This window comes from Grammomys surdaster, unplaced genomic scaffold (genome assembly GCF_004785775.1).
Source record: "Grammomys surdaster isolate TR1022 unplaced genomic scaffold, NIH_TR_1.0 126313, whole genome shotgun sequence".
NCBI lineage: Eukaryota > Metazoa > Chordata > Mammalia > Rodentia > Muridae > Grammomys > Grammomys surdaster.
Genome location: NW_021621113.1, coordinates 5,908,542 through 5,926,278, shown reverse-complemented (window position 1 = coordinate 5,926,278; position 17,737 = coordinate 5,908,542). Strand labels below are relative to the sequence as shown.

At 48.5% G+C, this 17,737-nt stretch overlaps 1 protein-coding gene across 6 annotated transcripts in view; it reads right to left on the bottom strand.

The window, feature by feature from the left end:
- Positions 1 to 17,737, bottom strand: part of Fgr (FGR proto-oncogene, Src family tyrosine kinase) — a 32,172-nt gene that overhangs the window by 3,967 nt on the left and 10,468 nt on the right. For 4 of the 6 annotated variants that reach the window (XM_028760014.1, XM_028760017.1, XM_028760015.1 and 1 more), the window contains 11 exons: positions 17,169 to 17,371; positions 16,118 to 16,220; positions 14,835 to 14,933; positions 9,368 to 9,471; positions 9,053 to 9,202; positions 7,000 to 7,155; positions 6,706 to 6,885; positions 6,218 to 6,294; positions 5,763 to 5,916; positions 4,772 to 4,903; positions 3,548 to 4,684 (listed from right to left, as the gene is read on the bottom strand). In XM_028760014.1, coding sequence (XP_028615847.1) covers positions 4,476 to 4,684; positions 4,772 to 4,903; positions 5,763 to 5,916; positions 6,218 to 6,294; positions 6,706 to 6,885; positions 7,000 to 7,155; positions 9,053 to 9,202; positions 9,368 to 9,471; positions 14,835 to 14,933; positions 16,118 to 16,220; positions 17,169 to 17,358 — 1,554 coding nt within the window. In that variant the 5' untranslated portion in view covers positions 17,359 to 17,371 and the 3' untranslated portion in view covers positions 3,548 to 4,475. Of the gene's footprint in view, positions 1 to 3,547; positions 4,685 to 4,771; positions 4,904 to 5,762; positions 5,917 to 6,217; positions 6,295 to 6,705; positions 6,886 to 6,999; positions 7,156 to 9,052; positions 9,203 to 9,367; positions 9,472 to 14,834; positions 14,934 to 16,117; positions 16,221 to 17,168; positions 17,372 to 17,737 lie in introns of those variants that run through there. The other 2 variants (XM_028760018.1, XM_028760019.1) reach the window with 2 other exon arrangements.

The following is a 17,737-nucleotide window of genomic DNA, read 5'->3' as shown; positions in this document are numbered from 1 at the left end:
TTCCTCAGAGCCAATTCATTCTACATACTCCAAGAAATCTCCCTGGGCTCCTACACTGGCCTTGCTGCTATGTGTTGTAATGGTTTACTGCCATACTTCCTGGACAAGACCAGCCTAATGGAGATAACACTGAATGCATGAAAAACAGCAGCAGCAACAGGCGGATTTTGAGTTCAAGGCCAGCCTAGACTTTGAGGTCCATCTCAAAACAACAGCAACAATAACAGCAAAAAGAAAAACATCCATCAAAAACTACAAAGAAAACAACACAAAAATGGGTGTATATGAAATTTACAAAAGATTAGTTTTGGGTTTTTCTTATTTTTAATTATAAGTATGTATGTATGTATGTATGTATGTATGTATGTATGTATGTATGTCTGCATGAGTTAATGTGCATATGTGAGTTCAGATGCCCTCAGAGGCCAGAGAGCATTGAATCCCATGAAATACTTCCAAGCAGCTGCGAGCTTCCAAATGTGGGTGCTGTGAATTGAACTCAGGACCTTTGCAAGGGCGGTAAGCACTCTTAAACACTGAACCATCTCTCTAGTCCCATTTGAGTGCAATCAGCAGGTATGAAGACACCGTGGGTCCATACCTGTATCTACAGCCTCCCTGGGCCAGTATTAGCTTTTGCCATACAATTCTATCATGCATGCCAGTGGAACACATGAGTCCTAGAGTTCAAACTCAGACTCTATCATCTCACTGAATGACCTTGGGTGAGGGTCAGAACCTTCATTTCCTTTCCATACATGGTTATATTCTCCCATTGCTGCAGAGCCTAGTAGTGAGGGTCAAACGAGATCATGCAAGTGAAGCGTCCCCGCATCAGTCAGTTAGGTACCTTCCCTCAGCATGAAACCTGGAGATAAAATCGCCCTCTGAGCCGTAAGCCAGTAAAATCTACACATCACGGAGGAGAAGAGCCAGGTGGGGGAGTGAATGAGGCGGAGAGATGGTTTTGTAAACGACCGGAGAGTTTTGTGAACGGAGCGAGCTACAATCAAGGTGACCGGCCTGTAATCTCAGGGAGGCAGGGCGAGAGGCTATGATTGAAACGAGAGAGGGGAGAGCCATAGCTTAATCAATTGCATTGTGCTCTACCTGGAGGGAACAGAAGGCGGTGCTGAAATGGGGGTTCCAGGGAGGCTCATCCAGCTGCTCTGGAGGGAGTAATGGGGAACCTGTAGACACAGGGAAGGTCTGGTCGGCTGGAGAGCAGCAAGGGGCCTGGAGCACTCCAGATGGTTCACCACACTGCTGGGCCTTCACTGAAACCACATGGGCAGAAGGCAGCAGGCAGAGCCCCAGGAGGCAGACAAGAATATCTTGGTTCCAGGAAAGGGCTGTGGAGGATGAGTGCTAAATCTGGGGCTGGAGACTTTGTCTCGGCCCTCGATTCACCAGCTTAATGTCCTGGACACCTTCAAAAATCTGACTTAGGTCAGGCATGATGGTATATGCCTTCGATTCCAGCACTAAGAAACCTGAGCGATATAGAGGGAGTCTATCTCAAAATGGCTGTATGTGTGTGTGTGTGGGGGGGGGCTACAGCTTACCTCACAGTACCTCAGTTTATCAGAACAGCTGCCCGTTTTTCTAGGTGATGTGAGGCTGAAATGGCAGCGTGCCCTTAGCGGGACCCCTGGCACCGAGTCAACATTCTGTAATGCCAGTGGCAGACAGCTGACGTGTATTAAACATTTAATGCTACTTCACAGATGAGCAAACTGAAGCTTGGCAAAATTAAACACTTGCATAGAGCCACCGAGCCCGTAAGTAGCAGAGGCAGGGTTCACGGTGGAAACTGCAGCTCCAGATCTATGCTCTAAGTATTTAACCCCATAGCAGGAAGAGAGAAACAACGCTACCTTCTGTATACCAGGTTCTTGTGACTGTGGCTGGCTAGGACTCTATAGTCTCGAGAAACCTTGGTACCTGAGAGTTTACCTGCAGAGCTAAGGCTGCCATGCTGTGACGTGTGACACCTGGATTCTCTCCATCTTTATTTTTTCATTTATTTATTTTTATTTTACATGCATTGGGGTCTTGCCTGGATGTATGTCTGTGTGAGAGTGTCAAATCTTAGAGTTACAGACCATTGTGAACTGCCATGTGGTTGCTGGGAACTGAACTCAGAACCTCTGGAAGAGCAGTCAGTGTTCCTAACCGTTGAGCAATCTCTCCAGTCCCTTCATTCCTTCTTTTGATTCAACAGCCTCCAGCACAACCCTGGTCAGAGAGACTCGCAGTAGATGCCGTCCTGCTCCTTTCCTTCAGATTCCTCAGTTTGGCAACGGGTTCTAGGGAATCTTTCTGTTGATAAGTAGAGAAAACACACACATACACACACACACACACACACACACACACACACACCATCCTTTCTAAAGCCCAGTGGTAATGCACTAGTGAAGAGACTGTGGGCTTTGTGTAAGATCGGCCCTACCATGTGCATCTGAGTGATCCAGTTATATCAATCAGGTAACCCCTGGGCCTCAGTTTTCTTATTCGGTGCAACTTATCATAGGAAACAGTCTCAGCATTAGATTACACGGGAGAAAGGCCGCAAACATATCTTACAGTTAGCAGGCATATGTGTTTGTCTGTGTGTTTGAGACAGGGTCTCACTATTATCCCTAGCCATTCTGGACCTTGCTGTGTAGACTATGCTGGCCTCAAACACATGCCTACCTGCTTGCTTGCCTCCCTAGTGCTGAGACTAAAGGTATGTGCCGTCGAGTCCCAGGCAGTTTAATAGATTAAACTGGGCATAGTAGGACACAACTGTAATCCCAGCATTTGGAAAGTGGATGCAGGAGGATTGGGAGTTCCAGGTCATTCTTGGCGATGTATAGAGTTTAAGGTCAGCCTGGGTTATATGAGACAGTGCCTCTTTTTTTTTTTTTTCTTTAAAGGTAAGTATATGTTTATTTATTTATTCATTATTTCTTCACCCAAGGGGAAGCCTCCAGGACAGGAATAGCTCTTACTCATTTGTACATGCCCAGGGTCCTGCTCAGTGAAGGGCCCATCAGAGTCAATTCTTAGTAATTGCCTAGTGCATCAGTGACTCCCAGCTCCCAGGCTCCTCTCTTCTCTCACATCAATAAGTCAGAGGGCCAATAAACACTTCCTGGCAGGAGAGGTGGGAATCCACATTTCCTGCTCTCCTGGTTTCCAAACAGAGGCAATGCTAGCTGCCAGTTTCTTCACGGAGGACCCAAGAAGTATATCAAAGGTTGTCTACCATCTCTGATCCCAGCTAGTAGGCACTTCCAGTCACGATAACAAAAATACTTCCAAAGGTCTCCAAAAGCTCCCTGGGATGAGGAAGAACCTAACCTGCTCTCCAGTGAGGTACTATAAGCTAGGCCTCTTTTATTCATCCTCTTGCTGTGTTCTGAGGAACCTGACAGCTGTAGAGGGTTTGTTGTATTCTTCACCATGCCTCTGCTGTGGGAGGCCTAAGACTGTCCCAGTGTGCCTGTGATGGCTGGGAAGCAGGCTGAAATCAGGCAAGGAATTAGCTGTACGCAGATTCAAAACCACATTTGTCTATTTGGAATCACCTGCTTTCTGTGTCTCTCAACACATGGTAAACTGACATGTAGGTGAACAGTGGGACTTAGGGGTGTCCTGAAACTCCATGCACTGGGTACCTAGTACTTAGTAGGTAAGAGGGAACTGCTCATCACCCTACTCTGCCCTCCCCACAAATAGCCAAAGCCTCCTGCGAATTACCACTCCTCTCCATAGATGGCTCAGGGAATTGTCATAGCCAGATGTGTATCTCATCATTGTTCTTACATAATGAATAAACACATACACATCCCTCAGAGAGGTGGTGACCCTCCAAGGGCTCTCTCCCTCAGACCCAGGCCTGCACCAGAGCATCCGGTGTGAAGGCAGGGAATCAAGCAAAGACGTTCCGTTCCCTGCCTTTGTAATGAAGAGAAACCCAAGAAAGCCTAAGAATTAAGTTCTTAGGGTCTGCGCTGGAACAGGAGGTAGGAAATCAGGAATAAGGGATAAGTGGCAGAAGAGAAATACAATTTTATAAATAACTAGACAAAGTATGAGTATTTTTAGGAAATGGGAGAGAGAAACTAACAATATGTGGAAGCCTGATGGGATGGGGAAATGGTACTGGGGTCAGAGTGTTCGAGAGATGAGCTCTGAGCATCCATTTACTTCATCTGTGAAGTGAGTGAGTGAATCCTAGATTTTTGGATGGGGCATGGGTGGGAAGGGAAGAAAAAGCGCCTGGGGTCAGGAAAGGTAAGAGATGAACCCCTAGTCTCCATTTGTACCCTCTATAAAATGACTTCAGAGCTTCAGACCTTCTCTGATGTGCTAGGATTCCACAGGGTTCCAAGTCTTGGAGCACTGGGACCAGAGTGCCCTGGGGATTGGCGATTGGCAAGGACAAGTACATACTCCCAGAGGGTCACTGATACCCAATCAGGCTATGTCTGGTCTCCGGGCTGATACTGTGGTTCCGTGGAGGTAAAATAGTCTTCCAGGAAAGACTGCAGGTACTCAAAGGTGGGCCTCTCCTCTGGATCCAGACGCCAGGTTTGCTCCATGACGTCATACAGGGATGCTGGGCATCCCGGAGGGCATGGCATGTGGTAGCCATGTTCTACCTGTTCCAACACTTCCCGGTTGTACATACCTGAGGAGTGGCACTCTGTCAGCCAGTGGGAGGAGCAGGGGTGGAGAAGGCCCTTCCCCATGACCACACCCCCAAATCCCTGCTCACCTGGGTAAGGAACTCTGCCCTTGGTGATCAGTTCAGTAAGCAGAATCCCAAAAGACCACACGTCTGATTTGACAGTGAATCTGCCAAAGAGGGCAGCCTCTGGGGCTGTCCACTTGATGGGGAACTTGGTTCCTGGAGATATTGAGGAAGAAGGTAAGGTTAATGGGTGGGGGGTCCCTGGGAACTGCTGGATTAAGAGAATGAGGGCTCTAGGATTGGATATCTTGGGGACCTCAAGCATAGAGGTCTCTGTGCACAAGACCTGCTATTTATGAAGTCAGTGCCTACTGTGTGCGTAGTACAGTGCTGGACACTTTCCACACGTGGTTTTGCTTCTCAAGATAAGGTATTAGAATGTCTGTAGCCTTTACTGAGAGCCGGTCACAGTTTCACTTGTCTTGGTTTGGGTTTTACGGCACTGGGAGCAAATTCAGTCCCCCTTTCCACTAAGCAAGCATTCTCCATCTGGGTTTTAGCCCCAGGCCCTGGTACTGTCTTAGGCAGTATGTCAATCAACAGATCAGCTCACTACATTGACTTCCCCTCTTCATTTAGGAAAAGAAGATGGCGAATAAGTTCTCTGCCCAGCTAGCACAACCAGCGAGGGGCTGGGATCCATACTGGGCATTCTGGCTACAGATCTGGTGTTATTATACTCTACTGTCTTCTGTTTAAAACTTAAAGTTAGTCTGTTTAAATCTGCTTAAGACTTAGAGACTTAGCCGTGTCTGGTACTTACTCAGTAGCTGGTAAATACTTATTTTCTTACTGTGGACTAAGTATTTTCATTTTATAGATCAGAAATGGCATCTCATAGGTAACTCAAGATGTGTGGGTAGCTAGTGTTTGCAGGGGAAACTTGCATATGATTCACGTCGGGATTGGGGGTGTCTGGGATCATCAGGGATGGGGAAGGGTTTCCTACTGTGTGGGGTGCATGGCAAACTCTTAGAGTTTTTGATCTCTAGGGAGGTAGGGAGAGGCCGTTCACCTTGTTGGGGATTGTACTCATCATCCTCTATGAGGCGTGCCAGCCCGAAGTCAGCGATCTTGCATATCAGATGCTCTCCCACCAGGATGTTGGCTGCTCTCAGGTCTCGGTGGATATAGTTCATGCGCTCCATGTAGGCCATGCCCTCAGCTACCTAGGAGGGAGGCGGGGGGGGGGGGGAGTGAGAGACAGGCGCTAGCATGGGCTCACAACACCATAATTACACCTGAAGGGTATGTGAGAGTCTCCTGAAAACTCCATTGTCCCAGTGGACATCCCACCCCCTCCCCACCGCTGTCCAGAGCACATGGGGAGACTCAACAGCGTCTTCCTGCCTCAGGTCTCAGAGCTCATAAGGTGGGCTAGGCTGCAGTTTTAGTGGATGAAGGGATACGGGTTTATGGAAAGACAATAGGAGAGAGATCTGGGAGATGAAGCCTGCTGGTTCAGCGTACCTGGGCAGCCATATCCACTAGATGGGGCAGCATCAAGTTCTGACCCTCTCGGTTTTTTAGGAAATCCAGCAAGCTACCTAGGAAGGAGCAGCCAGAAAATCAGCAGCAAGCCCTTACTCCCAACAAGCCTTGTCTACACTGGCCTTGCCCTTATCCAGTTAATCTAGCCTCACTCTGCCTCCCTCTCTTCCGGTTCTTTCACCTAGATCAACCTTCCTGCTCTGTCTCCACCTCCGAATCCCTGAACACGACCACTTAGACTCCTCTCCAAGTCCTCTCTCCATTCCAGAGCTTGCCCTGGTAAACTCGAAAGGATCCACTAGTTGTCTAAGCACCTTCTAGCAAGAGGAGGGCCCGCCCCCGCAACAGTCCCCGCCCCCTAGCCGGCCCCTTCCCTTTCTCTGGAACTATACAGTTTCTAGCCCCTTTGCAGGTGATAGCCGCGGTCCCACCCATCCAAACCCCGCCTCCTACCCTGCCTCCCTCACCGTAGCACATGAACTCTGTCACTATATAAATGGGTTCCTCTGACACCACCGCGTACAGCTGCACCAGCTTGTCGTGCCTCAGCAGCTTCATGATCTGTGCTTCCTCCAGGAAGGCCTTTGGGGACATGGTGCCCGGCTTCAACGTCTTCACTGCCACCTTTGTGCTGCAGTTCCACGTGCCTGCTCGGTGGCCGCATATTCAGTCAAGACTGGCTCCCAGAAAATCCTGTCCCTTTTCCCAAACCCTAGACACACACCCCCCCAGCATCCTCCACCCCACGCCCCATCTCCTACCCAGCCACACGTCTCCAAAGCAGCCGGTGCCCAGCCTGCGTTCAAGAGTTATGGAGCTACGGTCAATCTCCCAGGCATCCTTGGCCAGGCCTAGGGTCTGGGGCTTCATGGTGGTACAGGGTGCCGTGAGCAAGTAGCACAGACCATCATTCACTTCTGGAGGAAGGACAGACGGAAGGAGGTCACAGATGGAAAGTATTGGACACTCTCCGAAATTCTATGACAGCCTAGCATCAGACATCAAGCTTAGCTGCTATAAATAGCCAGGCCCTAGTGGAATATGGTGGCTCTTGCTGGTAATTCCAGCACTCGGTAGGCTGAGGAAAGAGGAAGGAGTTTGGTGCTAGCCTAGGCTATAGGGTCTAAAACAAACAAACAAACAGATCCAGAGAAATTAAAATAGTTTACAGTTTGTCTTCACAAGCCAGGATTAAAAGGGAAAGAAAGAAAGAAAGAAAGAAAGAAAGAAAGAAAGAAAGAAAGAAGGAAGGAAGGAAGGAAGGAAGGAAGGAAGGAAGGAAGGAAGGAAGGAAGCCAGGCAGTGGTGGAATACAACTTTAATCTCAGTACCCAGGAGGCAGAGGCCAGCCTGGTCTACAGAGCAAATTCCAGGGCAGCCAGGGCTACAGAGAGAAACCCTGTCTTAAAAAAACTGAAGGAAAAAAAAAAAAACAACGTTCATATTTGAGCTCACAGCCAGGAAAGAAGACAATTCAGTCCTCTGAGTAGGGCAACTTGTTGGTACCTAAGGAAGGCTAGTACACAAAAGAGATAATCCCTGTGGGAACTTTATGGCTGTTCCTAGAAGGCAGCCTCCAGCCAAGCCTTACCCTTACAAGGACCAGTTCTGACAGGGAAAAACAGAGGTAAGGTTCTGAGGCAAAACTGTGGACATGAGCCCATTCCTGCCATGGACCTCATCCTGGGCCTAACCAGTCAAGCCAAGAACGTTAGGCAATGAAGTTGCCTGGCTTCCATGCTTGGGTTTTACTCTGGATGGACCATAATTGCTTAACCCCACAACCAGGCCTCTGTCTGGCCAGGTCCCTGCTGCCTCCTGCTCAGCTTCAGAATCATTGTCTGCTGCTTGTTTGCTGTCACTGCCTGGGCAATGACCTCAACTGTCCAAGGGACCCTGCCTTCAACCTTGTCCCTGACGTCCAAGTAGCACACAACAGCCAGAGGTTCTCCTCAAAGTTCTGGTCAGCTTCTGCAACCCACTGCTTAGATAAATCCTGCATATCAGATATTCACATTACAATTCATAACAGTAGCAAAATTACTGTTATGAAGTAGCAATGAAATAATTTTATGGTTGTGGGTCACCATGAGGGACTGTATTAAAGGGTCATAGCATTAGGAGAGTTGAGAATTGCTGGCTTAAAGCCTCTAATGAGGACTCTGCCTAGGAAGTACAATAAGGCCAGCAAGGTGGCTCAGCAGGTAAAGGAGCCAGACAGCAGCACGCCTAACCACTCAGGTTTGGTCTCTGGGACCTATATGGTAGAAGCAAAGGACTTATTTCTGTAAGTTGTCCTCTGATTTCCACACATGGTACACACACACACACACACACACACACACACAATGAGAGAGAGAGAGAGAGAGAGAGAGAGAGAGAGAGAGAGAGAGAGAGAGAGAGAGAAAACAAAGGCCCCACAAAGTTTCCATAGACGGAAGCCAGCAAGACTTTGCTCAGCAGGTAAAGAAGGCATCTGCTGGCAACCCCAACAACCTGAGTTTTATCCCCAGGACCCACTTGACTGAAGGAGAGAATCAACTTCCACAAGTTGTCCCCTGACACTGGTGAGCCCCTCCCCCAAAATAAATAAAATGTAAATTTTTCAAAAGTTCCCACAGGCTTAGGTCTGGAAGCAAGACCATTAGGAGGCATTACTTTGTCATGCCTCTGTGTCCTCAGAATCCACACAGAGCGGGATCCTAGCCTGGGGACGCACATACTTGGCCTAGCCACTACTTCTTTAGGAGATCAGTTTGTTCTCCAGGCCTCAGTCTCCCCATCAGGACAACATGGTCACAGTGAGTAGCTCACCCATGTAGTGCCGCACCAGGTCCTGCACGGATTCGAATTGGGCCCGTGTGGTGATGTAGTAGCCACCAGTGTCCAGCTTTCGGATCTTATAATGCTTTATGTGGTCGCCTCTGTTCTGGTCCCAGTCACGGATGGACAGGGAGTAGGCACCTGGGGGGAAAGGGTCATTTACTCTTTTTCTCCCTCAGACTTAGATCAGGAAGAGGTCCCAAAGGCAATTCCCAGAGTCCATCTTAGCTCTGCCCTTCCACTTGGCCCTGACCCAAGCACCATCCCACTGCCCTTAATGGCTGGTGGCATGGCATACCAACCCACCTTTGGTGGTCTCACTTTCCCGAATGAGAAAGGCTCCCTGAGGGTTGCCAGAGGAGAGAAGTTGCCTTTCTGCATCCTTTCTACTGATCTTTCCAAAGTACCACCTGTTAGGAAAAGCAGACAGAATCAGGCACATTCTCTTTATTTTTTTTTAATTTTTTTTATTTTTTATTTTTATTTATTTATTTATTTATTTATTATTTTTTTAATTTTTGGTTTTTCAAGACAGGGTTTCTCTGTGTAGCCCTGGCTGTCCTGGAACTCACTCTTTAGACCAGGCTGGCCTCGAACTCAGAAATCCGCCTGCCTCTGCCTCCCGAGTGCTGGGATTAAAGGTGTGCGTCACCACTGCCCGGCCAGGCACATTCTCTTTAAACGACAGTTTATCTTCCTGGGAAGTCACCGCACAAACCAAGCCTCAGTTTCCTCATCTGACAAATGGACTACTGTAATCTGTTTCATGACTTGAGTATAAGGATCCCAGAGAAGGGGAATGAAAAAGTGTCTGGCAAACATGGTTCATGCCTAAGAAAGACCAGGATTCTCTTTTCTAGCCAATGATGTCTCTTGAATTAAAATTGTTAGAATCTTCCTGGTGTGGTGATATAATCCCAGCAATCAGGAGGCAGAGACAGGTGGATCTCTGTGAGTTCAAGGCTAGCCTGGTCTACAGAACGAGTTCTAAGACAGCCAGAGAAACTCTGTCTCTGAAAAACTGAAAAGAAAAGAAAAGAAAAAAAAGAACCATTAAAGTCAGTGGTATGTATGCCTTTAATCCCAGCACTTGGGAAGCACAGGCAGGCAGATGTTCCAAATCAGTCAAGCTACATTGTAAGACCTTATACCAAACCAACCAACCAACCAACAAAAACTGGTAGAAGTCAGGCATCAGTGACCTTTTCAGGTACCACCAGGGCCCTTGATCCATTTCACTAGACCTCTTCATTACTCATTTTACAGACAAAGAACTCAAGACTCAGAGGGGAGCAGACTAACCCACCAGCCTAGCTGATTCGAACAGTCTAATGTCCTCACTTGTCCTAATTCTCTCCAACCACCCTAGGCAATCCTTCTGGCCCCTGCCCCGCCCTAGCCCCAAATTTGTTCCTGTTTGATGCTGGCTGAGACAACTGTAGCCCCAAGCAAACTGTGTGTGTACTCGGTGGATTGGAGGGAACAGATGTGACCACATGCACTGTGGAAGACTCTGTTGTTATCTGATCACTAAATTGCGCCTCGTGGGCTCGATAGAAAGGAACACAGTTTTCAAATCAAGGGAGGTGAAGACACCTGGGAACTTGGGCATGCTCAGTCCATACCTGAGTGCCAGGCAAATCTGGGAGACAGAAGGCGGCCTTGGAGAATGGAGAGCCGAGGAAGGCAGGCAGCAAGGAGGAGAAAGGATTGAAGGGCTATACCAGACACATTGCCAAAGTTTTTCAAGGTCCTCCTTCAACCCCGGTGCAGTGGTGCACACCTTTGACACCAGTACTCTGGAGGCAGAGGAAGGAGGATCTCTGAGTTCAAGGCCAGCCTTGTCTACAGAACTAGTTCTAGGACAGCCAGAGCTACACAAAGAAAACCTGTCTCAAAAAAGCCAAAAATTTCCTTAAGGATCAGTAGAGTAAGTCAGCACCTAGGAGGATGAGACTGTAAGTGTGAGGTAGCCTGTGCTACATTGCAAGACCTTGCTTCAAAATAAAAACCAAGGCTTAATAGACTGGGCACTTCCTTTGTGGTAGATGATAGCCCTGTACATAAATAGACTCCGTTATAATATTCAGAGGGAGGTGCCATGTTTAAACTCATAAGACAGATGAGGAATTGAACCAACTACCTACTGGTTAAGCAGCTTGCCTGAGGCCACACTGTGATCCAAAACAGGAACCCAAACTGTCTCCTCTCAGGCCTGGGCTCTCACCCAGGACTCCACATGGGGGACTTTAGACATCAGCATGCTGCCCAGGCTGTGGGCACAGCTGATCCAAACCCCCTGACCACCGCCACCCCTCCCCTCTGTCATACTTCATGCTTTCTGCCATTCTCCACAACCTGGCCTCAATTCTCTTATGCTCTGGACTTGCCCATGTCCTGCTCTAGAAACCCCATCTCACCCTATAAACAGCCCCCTGAACCTGTCCATCCTTCAATCCCTAAACACATACCTTCCTCTTTCCTAGAGGGAAGAAGTTCTGAGTCCAACATTGTTGTATTTTAGAGATTTATTTCTTTGTAATTACTGCACATGCATGTGTGTTCAAATGTCTACGGGGGCTGGAAGAGGGCATCAGAGTCCTTAGAACGGTAGTTAACGAGGGTTATGAGTCTCCCTGTGGGTGCTAGGAATTGAACCCTGGTCCCCTGGAAGAGCCACGAGTGCTCTTAACCACTGAGCCATCTCTACAGTCCCCTACTTTTTTCTTTTTCCACAAAAAAAAACCCAACCAATTATTGCATCTTCTGTATTCATTTTGTGTGTGCACATGCACATACATATTATAATAAAGAAGTGGAGGTCGGAAAACAATCCATGGATGCTGGCTCTCTCCTTTCACCCTGTGGGTTCTGGAGATCAAACTCAAGTGACCAGGCCTGACAGCAAGTAACTTTACCCGCTAAGCCATCTTCTGCATGTTTGGCCCTGGCTTCTCAGCCTTTCACTTAGAACCACATTTTCCCCTCTTGAGACAATACTTCCTCCCCTTCCACTAACTCCCTCCTTCCTGGACTCTGCTGTCAAGCCCATTTTTACATCCCATGTGACAAAGGTGCCTTATGAGGGTCACCTCCTTGCCAAGGATGAAGGCAGCCTCAAATCCCCCCTCTCCTGTTTTCAGAAAACCCTCCTCCGGCCTTGGATGTGCTGCACTGGCCTGGTCTGCTTTCCTCACTTCTCTAACTGCTCTTTCTTCTCCAAGGTCATCCCCAGAGTCAAATCCTAGGACCACCGTATCTTGCTCTCTCTTCCTCCTTCCTCCTACTAGGCAGCTCTAAGTACCATCTCTACTCAGATGAGGCCCAGTCCCTACCAGCACCAGTGCCATCTGCCAGAGTTACAGGGAACAATGATAGAGTCTCAGGGACAATTAGAAACAGGTGCCCCTTCCTCTGGGATGATGAAGTGGCATGGCCCAGGACCTCTCATGCACAGGGCAGCCTGGTCTAGCTTCTGGCAACTTCCTTCACTTGTAGTGTCCCTTTCTACAAACCACAAAACAACAATCCCCCCACCCAGAACCCATATACCTCCACCTGCTCCTGTGCCCCCATTTTATCAACTGACACCACACCTAACTTGCTTCTTCCAAAGATACTGGGATTATCCAGTTCTTCTCACTTCCCAGAGTCTGAGTCCTGAGGACTCTCACTCTAGTTTTGGAGATATAGAGTCTCATGTAGCCCAGACTACTCTCAAATTCACTACAAATGCTGGAATTACAGGCCCGATGCTACTATGCCACTGTACTGGCTGGTTTTGAGTCAACTTGATGCAAGCTAGACATCAAGTTGAGTCATCAGAGAGAAAAGCACCTCTGTTGAGGAAATGCCTCCATGAGATCTAGCTGTAAGGCATTTTCTCAATTAGTGATCAATGTGGAAGGGCCCTGCCCATGGTGGGTAGGACCATCTCTGGGCTGGTGGTCCTGGGTTCTATAAGAAAGTGGGACAAGCTGGGCGGTGGTGGCGCACACCTTTAATCCCAGCACTTGGGAGGCAGAGGCAGGTAGATTTCTGAGTTTGAGAGTTCGAGGCTAGCCTGGTCTACAGAGTGAGTTCCAGGACAGCCAGGGCTACACAGAGAAACCCTGTCTCGAAAAACCAAAAAAAAAAAAAAAAAAAGAAAGTGGGACAAGCAAGCCAGTAAGCAGCACCTCCTTATGACCTCTGTATTAGCTCCTGCCTCCAGGTTCCTGCCCTGTTTGATTTCCTGTCCTGACTTCCTTTGGTGATGAACAGCAGTGTGGAAGTGTAATAGGAATAAATCCTTTCCTCCCCAAGACACTTCTTGGTCATGGTGTTTCTCTGCAGCAATAGAGTCCCTAACTGAGACACGTGCCCAGGCCAGTTCTTCAAAGTCTCTCCTGTCATTTTTTTTTTCCCTCATAAGTGTATGGGATACAGAGTGAAGATAGCTTTTTTGGGAGGAGGGAACTGAAGATGGAATCTAGGACCTTACTCATGTTAAACTGCACTGCAGCCCCTCTCTGTCTACGGAACAAAATGAACTCCAAGAATTGTTCCCTTGCAAGCCTTTCTTACGGTAAATATGCACTCTGCCACTGAACAACACCCCCAGTTCCAGTAGCCGTTGTTTTAGTGTCTTGCCTGCATGTATGTCTATGCATCACATGCATGCCTGGTGCCTGCAGAGGCCAGAAGAGGGACTGGAGTTACAGATGTGAGCCACCATGGGGGCTCTGGAAATTGAATCTGGGACCAGTGGTCTTAACTTTAGAGCTATCTTCTTTTTTTAATATTTATTTTATGTATGCAAGTACACTGTCACTGTCTTCATACACACCAGAAGAGGGCATCAGATCCCATTACAGATGGCTGTGAGCCACCAAGTGGTTGCTCGGAATTGAACTCAGGTCCTCTGGAAGAGCAGACAGTGCTCTTAACCACTGAGCCATCTCTCCAGCCCCCAGAGCCATCTCTCTGACCCTGTTTTGCTTCATTTTTGTGAGCTATTAGTTTTGTTTTGTTTTGTTTGAGACAGAATCTCATTTTTTTACAGGCTGGCCTAAAACTCACTACGTCAAGGATAACCTTGAGAGCTGGAGAGATGGTTCAGTGGAAAGCCCATGGGTAGTAATCCCTGGCCACACCTCCCACTCTCAGGAATTCTTACATACTTTTCCTTTATAAATCTACACTGTCTCTGCTAAGACAGACAGACAGACAGACAGACAGACACACACACACACAGATTTTTGCCATAATGTTACTGTTACCGATAGGCAAGGTGTATACTGGCTGGCACATGGTATATGTCTAGCTGGGTTCACACACCAGCTCTATTCATTACTAGCTAGAAAAACCTGGGCAGAATATTCACTTTTTCTGTACTTCAGCTTCCTCATTTGATGTTTTATTTTTTAAAACAAAGTCTCACTGCGTGGCTGACCTGGCACTCACTATGCAGACTTGGCTAACCTCAGACTCAGAGAGATGCAGCTGCCTCTCCCTTGCAAGTGCTAGAATTAAAGATCAGCACCTCTACCCCTGGCCAGCTTCCTCATTTGTAAAACAGAACGGTAGAGTTTCTCTCTGGACCACACAGAAAGTCCTCAGTTACAGACCGCAGCACCTGCTGTGTTATCTGCGGTTACTTCCATCCTTACCATCTTCTTATAACATGTGTGTGAGGAGGGGGCTCAGAGTGGGCCTCGTAGTTTCCTAAGAGATAGCCTTGGAAGTTTAACATCAGGGTTTTCCCCACAGGGCTGGCCCCAGTCATACTCACTCTTCAGCCTGGATGGAGTCCACAGGAGCCACATAGTTGCTGGGAACATAGCCGGTGTGTCCGGAACTCAGGGAGCGAGCCTCCCACCAGTCATACTCCCTGTAGTCACAGAACACAGGGGCAATCAGCAGCACTTGGGGTCTAGCCTGGGCCACATTAGCTGGAGGATGTCCTGGCCAAACCTCACCTTCGATCCCCTCCCCACTCCAAGGGCTTCTCTTTGCCTGTCTCCCAGCCTTGTGGGTGCCCTAGCTGTTTTCCCTGAAAAAGGAGTGTGTTTGAGGATTCCCAGGCTTGTTCCTCTTGTTCTTCTCTGACCAGATGCTGTGGATGCTGACTAGGTTCCCTCCCCACTGGAAATTCCCAGAGGCTACAGATGTCCTTCAGGGATAAAATTCAGGCTTAATGACACAGTTTTAAATGTCCACGGATTCCAACCTGTCTCCATCTCCAGCTTCTACTTTCTATTCTTTTGTTTGTTTTTCAAGTCATGGTTTCTCTACGTAACCCTGGCTGTCCAGGAACTCACTCTGTAGACCAGGCTGGTCTTGAACTCACAGAGATCCACCTGCCTCTGCCCTCGCCCCCCACTGAGTGCTGGGGTTAAAGACATGCACACCACCACCCACCAGGCTGCTGCTTCTTCTTCTTTTTTAAATTGTTAGTTTTTAGTGTGCATGTGTGTGAAAAGGAATGAATTTTCCCCTTTCACTGTGTAGTGGGTAGTCTAGGGGTTGCATCCCGTGGTCAGTCTTGGTGGCAGGCACCCTTCCCCATCCTGAGCCACCTGCCCAGCCCTGCGTCTCATTTGTTGTGATGTCATTTGTTATGATGTCATTTGTTATGATGTATGCACGCGCGACCCTTGGTGCTCTCTAGAAACCCTTGTTTAGTCTTATTCCCGCTTCTCTCACCTCTTCTTCCACTGTCTGCGTATTTTTCTGTCTCAACTTACAAACCTCTAGGAAGCCTTCCTCAATCACAGCTACCCTGGGGGACCAGGTTTAGTATTCTGGTGGTGTCTCAGTCTTCCCTCTTCCTGCAATCACTCAGGGCTTCCTTGTTATCAACACTTCTTTTCCGGGCTTTGGATGGAACTCAAGGCCCACATGCTAGCCCGGTTCTCCACCCGTGAGCTGTGCTCCCAGGCCTCATCCAGGAGCTTTATTGGCTTATATGTCCCCATCAGGCTGGGGCTTTCCAGCCGGGATCAGAATTTTGTCCTCTCTGGAACTTGCTCCCAGCCCAGGCCACGTCCTCAGTGGGGTAGCCCTGTCACTTACGAATTGTTCAGGATGTGGAACTTCTCGCCTTTGGTGAAGGTGAGGTCATCCCCTGTCCTGGCCTCATAGTCATACAGGGCGATGAAAATGGTCACTCCGGTCCCTGCAGAGTCAGGGTTGCTCAGCAGAGTAGGATTTAGAGAGGGGAACCAAAGGAAGCTGCACTCCGCTTCCAGCTCCCCAGACAGGCACTGACCTCCCTGCCTCTACAGTGTTCCTGAAGAAGTTCAGGGACAGGTGGGGTTTCTGATTTGGGTTTCATAGCTTGTCCCTCTAGGTCCAGGACAAATAGCCTCATGTCCCTCTTGCCCTGGAAAGTGACTAAGTTGCTTCCCCACCAAGAAGTCATCTCACCTTCTGAAGTAACGTGTAAGAAATGTGTGTGTGTGTGTTTGTATGTATAAGAGAGAAAAACAGAGAGACAGACAGACACACACATATACACACAGAGACAGACAGACAGACAGACAGAAACAGACAGAGGGACATAGACAAAGAGACAGAGACAGAGTCAGGCAGACAGACACATACACATACAGAGACAGAGAGACAGAGACAGGCAGACACACACACACACACACACACAGAGAGAGAGAGAGAGAGAGAGAGAGAGAGAGAGAGAGAGAGAGGCAGACAGACAGACACAGGGAGAGAGAGACAGAGACAGACAGAGACAGAAAGAGACAGAGACAGAGAGACAGAGACAGGCAGACAGAGACAGAAAGAGACAGAGACAGAGAGACAGAGACAGGCAGACAGAGACATACAGAGAGAGAGAGAGAGAGAGAGAGAGAGAGAGAGAACGCCCTGAAACTCATGATGTTCTGCCTCATTCTTCCACATGGAAGAATTCTCTTTGCTACTCGCAATTATCACTGGAGTCCCAAGAACAGAAAAAGACCCAAACTGGGCTCCATGTGTGTAGATTTACACACATGGGCTTAGCTACTTTGAGCTAGAGAATAGGGGGGCTGTATCATCCTAGAGGCTTCTAAGGACAAGTCTCAGTCTTCCCTTTCCTTTGTTTTCCCCCAGAACCCTAGAGACCCACCTGAGATGCTTCTCATGTTGCCAACATTAAGGAAAGCAGGGCTGGTGGGCTGAGGAAAGCTGGACGAAGACTGGCCTTGAGTGGGGTCAGGGTAATAGCGTTCTTCAGCCCCTTGGCTCCGGAAGTCCCCTTCCAGGCCCACATCCTCCTTGGATGCAGGCTCCAACTTCTTGCAGAACACACAGCCCATCCCAGGTGCCCTGCTGCAGAAGGGGGACAGGCCTCATAATTCAGGGTCCCTGGCTGCTGTACCATCTAAGCATGCAGGTGTGTATGTGTACATAAATTCACACAAGCATGGAGCTTCCACTCTCTGGCCCAAATTGGGGTCTTTCTAAGTAAGGGACACCTCTGTCCTGCCGCCTGCCTAGCTGTGTTCTTGTTTGGAGAAAGTGTGTGGCTTTCCCATGCTTTTCCCTGCCTCTAGGGCATCAGCTCGGATAGATTTCTGCATCGGGATGTTGCTGTGTTGCTTATGTCCTCTTTATTGATGATGAGCTACAGGGTCTGTAGTTCAGGCTGGCTGCAAACTCACTCTGTAGCCAAGCAACCCTGATGTCCTGATCACT